The 12,360-nt window shown below is 48.6% G+C and overlaps 1 protein-coding gene across 1 annotated transcript in view; it reads left to right on the top strand.

Moving 5' to 3' along the window:
* Positions 1-12,360, top strand: part of PEPD (peptidase D) — a 225,953-nt gene that overhangs the window by 198,455 nt on the left and 15,138 nt on the right. Inside the window, exon 12 of the mRNA XM_088451097.1 lies at positions 1,009-1,157. Within this exon, the coding sequence (XP_088307223.1) occupies positions 1,009-1,157 (149 nt within the window). The remainder of the gene's footprint in view (positions 1-1,008; positions 1,158-12,360) is intronic.

Here is a 12,360-nt window from a genome sequence, read left to right as displayed (position 1 = left end):
GCTGTTTGGGCCTGTCATATTTCTGTTTATTATCATACTTGCTTGTAGCTTCCTCTTATTTCATCCCCAGCATCTCCTGGCCTCTCCTATCTCTTCCCTGGCCCTTCCCCATGAAGCCATGGCCCTTTTTTTGGGTGCATTATGTCCCTTTGAAAAATGAGGGGGCGCCAATGCTCTTTCTGGCACAGGGCACCAAAAAGTCTAGTTACGGCTCTGGTGCACGCCATCCCGGTGATCAGTGCTGTTAGGACTCCTGGGAACAAGAGAGGCAGACAGAGGGAGAGGGGCTCATATAGAACGGTGCCGACGGTTGGGTTTAAAAATCTGCAAAATCCAACATATTGGAAGGTTTTCGATTCGCCGATTCTGACCCAAAAAATGTTCGGAATCGGCGAGTCAAGAATCTCTAACCTGTTGGATTTTGCTAATGGTCGGGGAGTCGGTCTCTTTGATGTATGGGCTGCTTATTACAAGAGGAGCTGCAGGTAAAGAAGCTGCAAGAACAGGTAGGAGAGAGCAGGACATTCCGCTAAGTGTCCTGACTCTGGCGGGGAAGTCCTGCGTTTGGGTGACTGACCTGCTTAGTCAGGACCTTCATTCCACTGCAAGAACAGTTAGGAGATATGTCCTACTTTACGCTATTCTGCTCATGAAGGGGGGGACTCTGCGTGCCTCTGATGTCTGTAAAGGGGTGGCACTCCAAATATAAAAATTTAGACCTGAAAGGTCAATGGTCTGGCACCCGGAATAAAAAAAACGTTGCCTACCCCTGGTATATGGATTTCTAAGGAACAATCTAATTAATAACGTAATAGCCATTAGTGGTATAATAATATCATAGGAACCAGTGACAGTGACGAGGTAACATGCGAGGCACCAAATGAAAGCCGCCAAGATGTCACTGAGGCATCGGTACCATATGCCGAATGTTTGTACAATAGAAGATCGTATCTTATCCGCTTAGCACAATATTAAATCGCCGTCTCCCTGTTTGCTATCACCTTGCAGCCTGTTTGACCTTGGAGGAGAATATTACTGCTACAGCTCGGACATTACCTGCTCCTTTCCCGCCAACGGCAAGTTCAACCCAAACCAGAAAGCGATTTATGAGGCGGTGCTGAAGTCATCTCGTGCCATCATGAATGCTGTGAAGCCAGGTAAGAGTCCTAAAATCTGGCGGGAATGTGTCTGTGTGGTCGAAATGGGGCCTATTTAATAACGTGTTGTTTTGTAACCCAGGGCAACCTGCCTAGTGCAGTCCGACTGATCCAAGCTGATAACTGGTTGATTGCTTTAGTCTAGGGCACGTGGTTAATTTGCACCTCATTAAATACACCTTATTATCTTGCAGCTAACGCGTTCCATTGATTTCACCGATTACAGTACTGTATGTGTTCTCCGTACCGCAGCGCGTCACTCTATAGCCTTCTACATCCAGCTGTGTTTTCTTTGTCTTAATATCACTTTTAGATGGATATTTCTCGCTGGCCCTAAGTGCGCTTCATGTATTTGACAGTCAGGCCCATAACTGATGTGATCAATATCTATGTCTGTGTACGTGGTCATGCGCCAACCACGCTATGAGGCCCAGCTTTGGTTCAGCCACTTGACTTTCCTTGAACAACAATATCTGCAAGTTTAGCCACCCGGGCGTGCGGCAGACTTAGAAAATGTTCCTGCGTCTCAGCGTTCGCCGTGCGTTTACACCTTGCGTAAGGTGCCCGTAGAATGGCAGCGAAGACAGATCTATGTCCAATATGGCCACGTATAAAAACCCCAATTAGTGAGGTCAGACAATAACTGCGGACACTTAGGGCGTGATTAAGAGTCGTAAGGTTACGTAAGGTGCCCGTAGAATGGCAGAGAAGCCAGATCTATGTCCAATATGGCCACGTATGAAAACCCCAATTAGTGAGGTCAGACAATAACTGCGGACACTTAGGGCGTGATTAAGAGTCGCTTGCCGATGTCAAGCGCAGTGGAGCGTTTTCTTTTTCCTTCTGCACATGCGTCCAGGTAGCGGGCGCACAGAGTCGGAGATGCGATGAAAGCGCACGGGAGACGCACTGTCTCAGAATGTAGTGGGCGGTGACAGGGAGGTGGCTTAGCGCATGCACGGAGATGGTCCATCTTATAGGCATGTTTTGGGAGTGTCGAGGGCACATCGCTAAAACCGGATACGTACAGAGATGCCCAGCCGCTCACATTATAGGAGGCTATAGGGCTAGTGCACCTACGGACACTGACAATGGGCGTCTCAGTCCTTGTACATTCAGACGCACAGGGAAGGGCTCTGTAGCGGTATTTGCATAAATTTGTAGACAGACGACCACCAATAGACACGGACGCGGCGCGACTAAGGGCCTGATTCAGACCCGTTTGCTATCTGCGTATGCTTGCTCCCTGCGTATGCAAATTTGTCAAAGTGATGCCACGGGAAGCGATCGCTCGCCAAGGCATAAGCACGCCCACCATGTCTTAGCGAGCGGCCACTTTGTGTGAGAGTACACCCAATCTCACAGGCAGAACCGGCCACCAGCAACACGTCATCTCCAGGAAGTGTATTAAAACATTGGTACATCGAGCACCATCGGATGCAAACGCAGCGCTTGTGGTTGCCTTACCCTACCACAAGCATTGCGAGGAAATCAGTGTAAAAAAAAAGGCAAGTGACGCGTACTATGACGCTGCCTGTTAATTATGCGCGCCTCTAAAACGGCGTTGAAACACTCAGGCACGCCTGCGTTCTCATCTCCAACCCCCCGTTATTAGTGTCCTACCCCTGTTACCACCCACAAACGGCCTCTCCTGTCACTCATTACCCTGGGCTGCCTTTGCTGGGCAAGCGAGAGGGATGCGATCGCAGTGTGTAGTTCGCGCACGCGCAGAACGAAGCCTACGCATGTGCATACGCAGAACATCGGGCCGCTTGCGAACGCACAGCGTGAGCGGCTCTGAATCAGGCTCTAAGAATCAAGCCCTTATTGCGGTAAAACGTTCTTGTAATGGGGCCTCTGGCATACATAGAGGTGCACACACCGGCCCCTGAAAAATCACTTTGATCAAATTGCTGGTGGAAAATACAAAAGCGGTTACTTCAATGTCCCTCCTACTGTTTACTTAGGACCCGCCCCTTTCTGCAATTTAAACTTTCCCCTTTGTTTTACCTACAATACCTCTCTCTCAGTCTGCGTTTTGGAAATGAATCGTGAGAATGAGGTGACATCAGAACTGTGTTCATTTCATGTGTCGCCATCATGAACCATCAGCCTCTCCTCAGAATGCGTTACCAGAATGCGTTACCTACGTGTTTTCACCGTATCAGGAGATTTCGGGAAACCTGTAATGGGGCAATCAAACAGATGGGCACTATAGCTAAGGCAGTACAGTAGTATTAACCAGTGGGGGCAGCCATCTTATGGGCTGAACCAATGTGCATAAAAATGCAGCCTATCAGAGCACGGGTCACATGTAATGATTTAGTCTCGCCTTCTGACTTGTGAATTGGTGAATACAGGCAAATTGCCACATAAACGCAAGAAGATGGCGTGGCTTTGTGCCACTGGGGCAAGATCCAGTGCTGCCCCTTCCCCTTTACTAAAAAACACAGTTTTAGTGCCACAATCCATGATCTGAGGCGCCCACTCATCGTTGCTCTGAATGGGACATACACCCCAAATTTCTCCTGCGTGGGACACTGCTGTCTGCAGCTGGGACAGTCCCCTTAAATCAGGACTATCTTGCATAAATCAGGATAGTTGAAAGGTATGATATACCTTCCAAAATGGCTGCCCCCCACCAAGCGTATCCACTACCCTTTTCGTGTAGTAATATTTCCTCAGATTTCCCCTGCATCTACCTCCCCTCCAGTCTCAGTGCATGACCTCGTGTTCTAGTACTTCTCTTCCTATGAAGAAGGTCTCCCTCCTGCACCTTGTCTATTATGTCCTCCCTTTCCCTTCTCTGCTCCAAACTATTCATATTAAGATCTTTTAGTCTTTCCTGGTACGTTTTGTGGTGTAGACCTTGCACCATTTTAGTTGCCCTTCTTTGTACAGTCTCTAATGTATTAATATCCTTCTGGAGATATGGTCTCCAGAACTGAACACAGTATTGGAGATGAGGACGTACCAATGACCTATACAGTGGTATTATCACTTCTTTCTTTCTGCTACTGATTCCTCTCCCTATGCACAAAGTATATGACTTGCCTTCCTCATCACTCTGTTACAATGTTTGCTTACTAACCTTCAGATCACCTGTAATAGTGACTCCTCGATCCCTTTCCTCCTCTGTAGGTTCTTGAGACCCAAGTGCATGATTTAGCATTTTTTTTGCGTCAAACTGTAGTTACCATGTTATTGACCATTCCTCTAGTCCACAGGTTCTCAAACTCGGTCCTCAGGACCCCAAACAGTGCATGTTTTCCATGTCTCCACACTGAATCACGTGAAATAATTAGCTCCACCTGTGGACCTTTTAAAATGTGTCAGTGAGTAATGAATACACCTGTGCACCTGCTGGGTGACCTGTAAAACGTGAACTGTGTGGGGTCCTGAGGACCGAGTTTGAGAACCACTGCTTTAGTCTACCTAGATCCTCCATCAATTGTCTTACCCCTCCTGGTGTGTCTACACCAGGGGAGGCCAACCAGTCAGAGGCAAAGAGCCAAAAAATGATCTGTAGTCAAGTTAAAGAGCCGTTAGCATGCGTGCGCAAAAATGGGGTGTGGCCTAGGTGTCACAAGGCCACGCCCCATTTTTGTGCACACACCTATGGTATGACATTTGCAGGAGCATGACCTTGTGTCACACCCCCGTTTTCAGTCACGCTGGGGGCGAGCCCAGCACATTGAAAATACACAATTTACATAATGTTCCCTATGTAAATTATATTTACCTTTTTACTTTGCTGTTATTTTTTATCAGTGGGACTTTTTACAGTCCTTGTTTTCAATAATTTTTGAATTTCCCTTATGCAGTGCCCCTTATGCAGTGCCCCCTGTAGTAGTGCCCCTTATGCAGTGCCCCCTGTAGTAGTGCCCCTTATGCAGTGCTTCCTGTAGTAGTGGATCTTATGCAGTGCCCCCTGTAGTTGTGCCCCGTATGCAGTGCCCCTTATGCATTGCCCCCTGTAGTTGTGCCCCATACCCAGTGCCCCCTGTAGTTGTCCCCCCTGTACTTGTGCCCCATATGCAGTGCCCCCTGTAGTTGTGCACTATATGCATTGCCCCCTGTAGTTGTGCCCCATATGCAGTGCTCCCTGTAGTTGTGCCCCATATGCAGTTCCCCCTGTAGTTGTGCCCCATATGCAGTGCCCCATATGCAGTGCCCCCTGTAGTTGTGCCCCATATGCAGTGCCCCCTGTAGTTGTACCCCATATGCAGTGCCCCCTGTAGTTGTCCCATATGCAGTGCCCCTGTACTTGTGCCCCATATGCAGTGCCCCCTGTACTTGTGCCCCATATGCAGTGCCCCCTGTAGTTGTGCCCCATATGCAGTGCCCCCTGTAGTTGTGCCCCATATGCAGTGCCCCCTGTAGTTGTGCTCCATATGCAGTGCTCCCTGTAGTTGTGCCCCATATGCAGTGCTCCCTGTAGTTGTGCCCCATATGCAGTGCCCCCTGTAGTTGTGCCCCATATGCAGTGCCCCCTGTAGTTGTGCCCCATATGCAGTGCTCCCTGTAGTTGTGCCCCATATGCAGTGACCCCTGTAGTTGTACCCCATATGCAGTGACCCCTGTAGTTGTGTCCCATATGCAGTGACCCCTGTAGTTGTGTCCCATATGCAGTGACCCCTGTAGTTGTGTCCCATATGCAGTGACCCCTGTAGTTGTGCCCCATATGCAGTGCCACCTGTAGTTGTGCCCCATATGCAGTGCTCCCTGTAGTTGTACCCCATATGCAGTGCCCCCTGTAGTTGTCCCATATGCAGTGCCCCTGTAGTTGTGCCCCATATGCAGTGACTCCTGCAGTTGTGTCCCATATGCAGTGCCCCCAGTACTTACCTCATCGCATTGCCGGCTCCACGCTGTTGGGGCTCCCGCTCCCGCTGACTGGATCTAACTAGATCCTGCAGGTGCACAGGCTCCTCACATCGCACTGCATCACTGGGAACACTGGCCTCTGAAGCGATCATAGGCCAGCTTTTACAGATGCAGTGGGGGTCTGCAGGAGAGCCGCAGGTTGGCCACCGAGGGCCTACTACACTGTTGCATATTTTTGTGTTATCTGCAAAAAGGCAAATACCATTTGCTATGTCACCAACAAAGATATTAAAAAGCACTGGTCCAAGTACAGATCCTTGGGGTACTCCGCTGGCAACCTTTCCCTCCTGAGATTACACTCCATTTACTACAACTATATTTCCTATTCTGCAACCAAGTTCTTATTTATTTAACCTTCTTAGAATCCAATCCCAAATTTTCGAGTTTATTTATCAGTCTGCGATGTGGGACAGTGACAAAAGCCTTACTAAAGTCTAGATAAGCTACATCTACGCCCCCCCCCCTTGTTCTATTACTTTAGTCACCCAGTCAAAAAAGTCACCTAAGATTTGTTTGGTATGATCTCCCCCGAGTGACCCAACGCTGTATGGGGATCCTGTAAGTTGTTGATTTTTAGATGTTGCACAATTCTTTCTTTTCATAGTGTTTCCATTATTTTCCCTTCTACTGATGTAGGCTCATTGGTCGGTAGTTACTGGCCTCTTCCGTGAAGTGGGACTACTGTACTGTACACTCGCTCTTTTCCAGTCCTCCGGAATTACTCCTATAGCTAATACATATAATATAATTTACTTTTGTTTCAATAGTGACCACACAGTTACCCTTTTCTAATATTACTTTCCTACATAAAGCTTCGCAAAACAAAAATTTCAACCAAAAAACTTTTTCTTTTTTTTTCTAAAATAATAAATATAAAAGTGTGGCCTTTCCCCCGATTTGTGAATGGCGGGGACGCACCCTGAGCGTAATTAATAAACCGTTTCTGCCTGTTGCTTGGAAAGAACCGATACGCCTGAGAGCGTGGGTATGCAGTCAGGAAGCCGGGGGACCTAATCCCGACAGCCGGCTTCCCGACTGTCGTATCCCGGCAAGGGTCTAAAGACAGGTTTCGATATGCCGACGCCTGTCATTAGACATACGCCGGGAGCCTGACGCCCGGCATCCCGATCGAAGGGACACCGAGAGTGGATAGCCGCAGGGGGAGGGAGGGTCAGGTTTAGGGTTCCGGGGGGGACTTAGGGTTAGGCACCCCCCAGGAGGTTAGGTTTAGGCACTTAGAGGGGTGATTAGGGTTAGGCACTGGGGGGGGGAGATTAGGGTTAGGCACCCCTAAGGGAGGGTTAGGGGGTAGAAATAGGTTAGTATATACTTATTTTAGGACGATCGGGATTTCCTCCTCTGCCGGGATGCCGCTGTCGGGATTCCAACCGCCGGGCACGGGCCTGGCGGTAAATCATACCGATTCCGAGAGCGTGACACTGTTTCCTATGCATACAGAGCATAAACAGCTCACGTAGTTTTTCAGACGCTGACCTATTTCTCCGCCAGCGTCCGGCTCTGAAACCACTTGTCCTTCTCTCTGTCTCAGCAATGCAGGCGATTTCCGATTCGCATTACAGCAGGATTCCGGCCGGCTGATTACAGCTCGTTCCATTATTCACACACAGAATGCTGGAAAAGAACCCCTGCGCTGATTACCATTGCTATAAATTTTGTGGCCCTGTCAGTGCGGGCAAGTGAAAGGGACTAGCCAGGGCTCGGAGACTGCCACAGGAAACAGGCAGCGGTCTGGCTCAGGGAGACAACACACGTTCTCTGAATATGTCCCCTCTGATATCGCTCTCGCTGTTCTCTCAGCTCTCAGGGTGAGGATGTGGCTGTCACCGGCTTTCTTTTCATTGCTGTTTGATGAATGACCTCTCTTTTTAGATCTGAGCAGGCGTTAGATGGTGAAGAGAAGTTCACCCGACGCACTACAGGTAGAGTGACATTTAGTTCATTCCGCAAGGACGCCACTAACTTCCAAAGACCTGCAGGCTATTATATTTTATGACCTGAGTGGACGGCTTGTTGTGATGTAATAACGCACTTATTATCTGTTATATGAGACCGGACATTCCTTGAACCTTTCACATATAAATACATTAAACGTATTTTATCACGGTTAACGTGACAATGGTACCACACCATTCAGCTCGGTAATTCACTTTTATTCATTTGAATAGAAGAAGACAAAAGGTAGAACGTTAAAGAGGAATGAAAAAAAAATATATATTGTTAGCGTAAACAAAAATCATGTTCAGTCCACTCCGAATTCAAACATTGTGCACAGGACGCGGTATATATTCACTTCCCGTGAGCTGAAATTTACAGATAACATTTTACCGTTTTGACCCCGGCTCCTTGGACTTAATATGTAAACTATTAGTCTGTAGATTATTCTGTAAACAAAAATGTCCAGGTTCAGATCTATATATAGCGATGTGTCCTCATATATCTAGCCTCAATACGCCACGCAGCGCCACTTGCCTGGCGTGAATGAGCCACCAGGTCCCGTGCTACTCTGCTAGCGCTGGGCAACTTTTTTTTTGCCCCCAAAACAGTGTCAAAAATGCAAATGCGCGGCTGGGATTCTATATTGTGTATACTTGCGTGCACCACGGCTAGTTTCAGCATTTTTCTGGGAATGCCGACTAAGCCAAGCTGTTACATACATAACACAGAAAAAATGGATTCCCTCCAGCTCACTGCAGCAATATCAACAAAAAATACTTAAATCCTACATGATAATAGAGATTCAGAGGTATTAGTTACATACATTTGCAAATATATGAATAAGCGCCAGGCCATCGTCAAGGCTCCTTTATACTGGCGTCCCTAACATTAAGGGGTTCACGTCCGAGAAGCAAGGTACCCCAAAAAATTCCAGCCAAGCTGTTACATTCATGTTCGCATCCACGATGTCTCATACACGATGTGGAAGTAGCGCGTCCTCTGAAAATAACTTGGAACATGAGAATATGGATCTCTGCATCTTGCGGTCCTATCACCCTCTGGTGCTGCCAACTGGGCAATATGGAAAATCCCACCGATCTTGGCAAGCACCATCTGTGCAGACCAGGACATGTTAGCCACCACCCCACAAGTCAAAGGCCTGGAACCCAGATATAAAGGAGCGGGTGTGGTCCCATGATTCATGGCACCCCAAACGATCACCTGCGGTCTTGTACGCATGCCCCAAACTTGTCTTCCCGTAGCTCAGGTGTGATGCAGAACATTTAGTACTGCTCCCTGACACTCGCTAGGAAAAGCTCCTTACCGAGTGCCGGGATTGGCATGTACAACACAATATCACACCAAAACGTGATGTATGAATCCCCCTTTCCCCTTGTAGTTGTCATAAAGCTTTTTGTTGTTTCTATAAAATCCCAGAACTTCTATTCTTTGTTGGTGGCCAAGACAGTGCTGTAGAAACTGGTCCCCAGGTCCGGGCAGAGTAAGACGCTGAGAAGCCTCTTTGTGTGTGGATGCGACAGATAGGGGGAGGAAGGGGAATTCTGCACACATTGCAGAGTCAGCTCATTTCAGGCTACTAGTTACATACAGAATGTTTTGTGGTTTATTCATCTAATCCCCCCCCCCCCCCTCATTGTCTTCAACTCGCACAACCATACGATTGATTCTGTCTTCAGGGATGGGAACCTAGGTCTCGTCTGGCAGATCGTTTCGCTCCCTGGTTTAGTTTTGCAATCATTTTTGACTACACAGTCCAAGTTGTACAGTCAGCGACAGACGGATCTGGGCATTGACGGGCACAGCTCTCCCATCCTATTGCAAAACACTGGGAAATGTTTAAGTTGTGTAATTAGACACAACCAGGGACACAGTGCGGATTTGGTACCTTGTGGTGGCATCTCCAGAGTTGTGACTGAACCAGTATTCCCCCTACGACTACTGTAGGGCCTACTGACATCATTGTAACATGATGATTGGTTTAGCCTCTTGTTATATGGCTGCCTCCGCTGTGCGTATGCAATGGGGAGGGGGGCACTTTAAAAGTTATATTCCAACCATGTTTAGGTTGTTTGATTTATCACGCTGCCATAGTGTTAGAGGCCTAGCTAGCAGGCTGCAGCATGAGCCAGTGTAAGTAAAGCAAACTATGAAAGTCATACAAAGAGCCTAATGTGCATTTGTCAGGAACTATTTATGGGGGGGGGGCTTAATCGTGGCTTCAAGCCTGAAGCGCACTGCAAGCAACATTCATTTGTTTATGCTGCAAAAAGGCGCATCTCATCAGGACCGTAACTAGGGGGTGGGCGACCATAGCCACCGTGCAGGGACTAGGGAGGGAGGATCGTCACGCCACGTGGAACCTGTATTTGGCGTGTAAGGTGCCTTGGATCTGCAGCCTAGAAAGCCGACACCTGAAGCGTCCTTCGGATGCTCTGCGGAGCTCAGTTTCACCTTGGTTATGTCACGTGTTCAGTTGGCAGTGCTGGCAGAGGGCGCATTATCGACCTGCTGCGGTCCTGCTTCTCATTACAGCAACTTGTGGTATAGGTTTAGTGACCATTTAATGGAGGTGTCCACCCTACTGCTGGTTCTGTCCTTCAGCAAAGTTGACCATTGGCGACCATGTCCAGGGTGAAGTAATCCAGCACTTGATTGGCTGTCTCGGTTGACTTGAAGACTGGGCAGCCAGTAACCATACAGTAAGGAAGGAGGTGGGTCTGACAACGGTGTCATGGCGATGGTTGTCAGACACGGCTTCAGCAAAAAAGATATTACTTTAACTACATCATGATCAAGTGGCCTGAAGTAGATTATGAATGGTCTTATTTGAGAGAACACTCCATACTTCCAGTTATCACCTGGATCATTATTATCTGCAGAACCCCCATCCATAATTGACAACCACACGGTATCTCTAACCTACCCGCGAGAGAGTGACGCGTCATTGTAATCCATCTTTATTGTCATTCTGTTTGTAAATATGCTACACCTCCTCCCCCCGGAGCCTGCGTACGGAGCTATATAATAAGTACACAACTCATAATTGTCCCTCTGTGTCAGGGAGGCCTCAGTTTTATGTGCCTGTCGAGACAATATTTATGTGCTGCAGTTGACCTGACATTACCTCTTCGCTTATGTATGAGGAAGTCTGGGGAGCAGAATCAGGGCGAGAGTTAAAGTCAGGACATTGTTACCTTGGTGTACAGAATACAGCCTCCAGCGTCTGTTCGGAGACCGAGGTGCAGCTGCTCAGGCTTACAGTACAGGTGATTACTGTGCAGAGCCAGTTGAAGACCCCGTTTGGGCCCTGGGCGACATACTAATTTGAACCCCCTCCCCACCAACACCCTTTGTAAAAAAAAAAAAAAAAAAGTAATTTGGGTTCAAATTGTTTAAGGTATTAAGGCCCCCCATACATCTGCGATGGATTGGCCCTGATGCCCAGATACTGGGGTCGGGTCACTTGTGAAATCCAACATGTTGGAATTCCCCAATTTGCCAATCCTGACTAAAATATGATCGGGATCAGCAAATCTGGGAATTTAAACATGAAGTATTTCCCTGCCGATCTGTGTTTTCGGCCGGTGGTTCTGGTCGGATCGGAGAGACAGCCGGCTGATGTATGGGGCCCTTTAGTTAAGCCACCTGTGCTCAAGCATGGATATACAGATGTGTCCTCACTCATCTTTGCTGCAGTCGCGTAAAACAGCCACTTGTGGCGTGACTGGTCGCGTGAGCCTCTGCTAGTGCCGGGCGCCATTTTGGGACTTTTATGCCGAAAATGACGCAATGCGATGCAACTAGGAAGCACCAGGAGACTGTGCTGATTAATTTGATATGCAACACCTGTATATCTGTATAAGCTGATTGCAAGACTCAGGACCTCATTCAGAGGCGGTCGGAGGATGCAAGCGGTCGCTCAGAAACTGGGCGGCCACTTGCATCCTGACCGCCCGCCTCTGTTGCGGTCGTTAGGCTGTGGGTTTACACCCACAGCTCTAACGACCGCTCGGGTGATGGTCGCGATGGTCAGAGACCATCGCGACCATCGCGGCTCACGACGAGACCCTAGGGTAGGGTCTCACTTGTCGTAAGCCCCGGAGAGCTTCTGGCTCTGTCAGAGCCGGAAGTTCTCCATTGACATCACTGGGAACGCCTCCGTTTGGGCTGCCACCCCCCCGGCCAGCCTTCCAAACGGGGCGAACTGTCAATCAACATCGACAGCTCGCCCCCTTTGGAAAGAGACCCGCTACGACCAGCGCTGTCGGTCGTAGCAGGTCTCACGCATGCGCACGAGGGAGCCGGCTCCCTCGTGCGCATGCGCACTGGCCAAACATCG

The sequence above is a fragment of the Taudactylus pleione genome, unplaced genomic scaffold, assembly GCF_031769625.1.
Source record: "Taudactylus pleione unplaced genomic scaffold, aTauple2 ptg000537l, whole genome shotgun sequence".
Taxonomy (NCBI): domain Eukaryota; kingdom Metazoa; phylum Chordata; class Amphibia; order Anura; family Myobatrachidae; genus Taudactylus; species Taudactylus pleione.
Note: the sequence above shows the minus strand (reverse complement) of the source record. Positions and strands in the feature narration are given on the sequence as shown.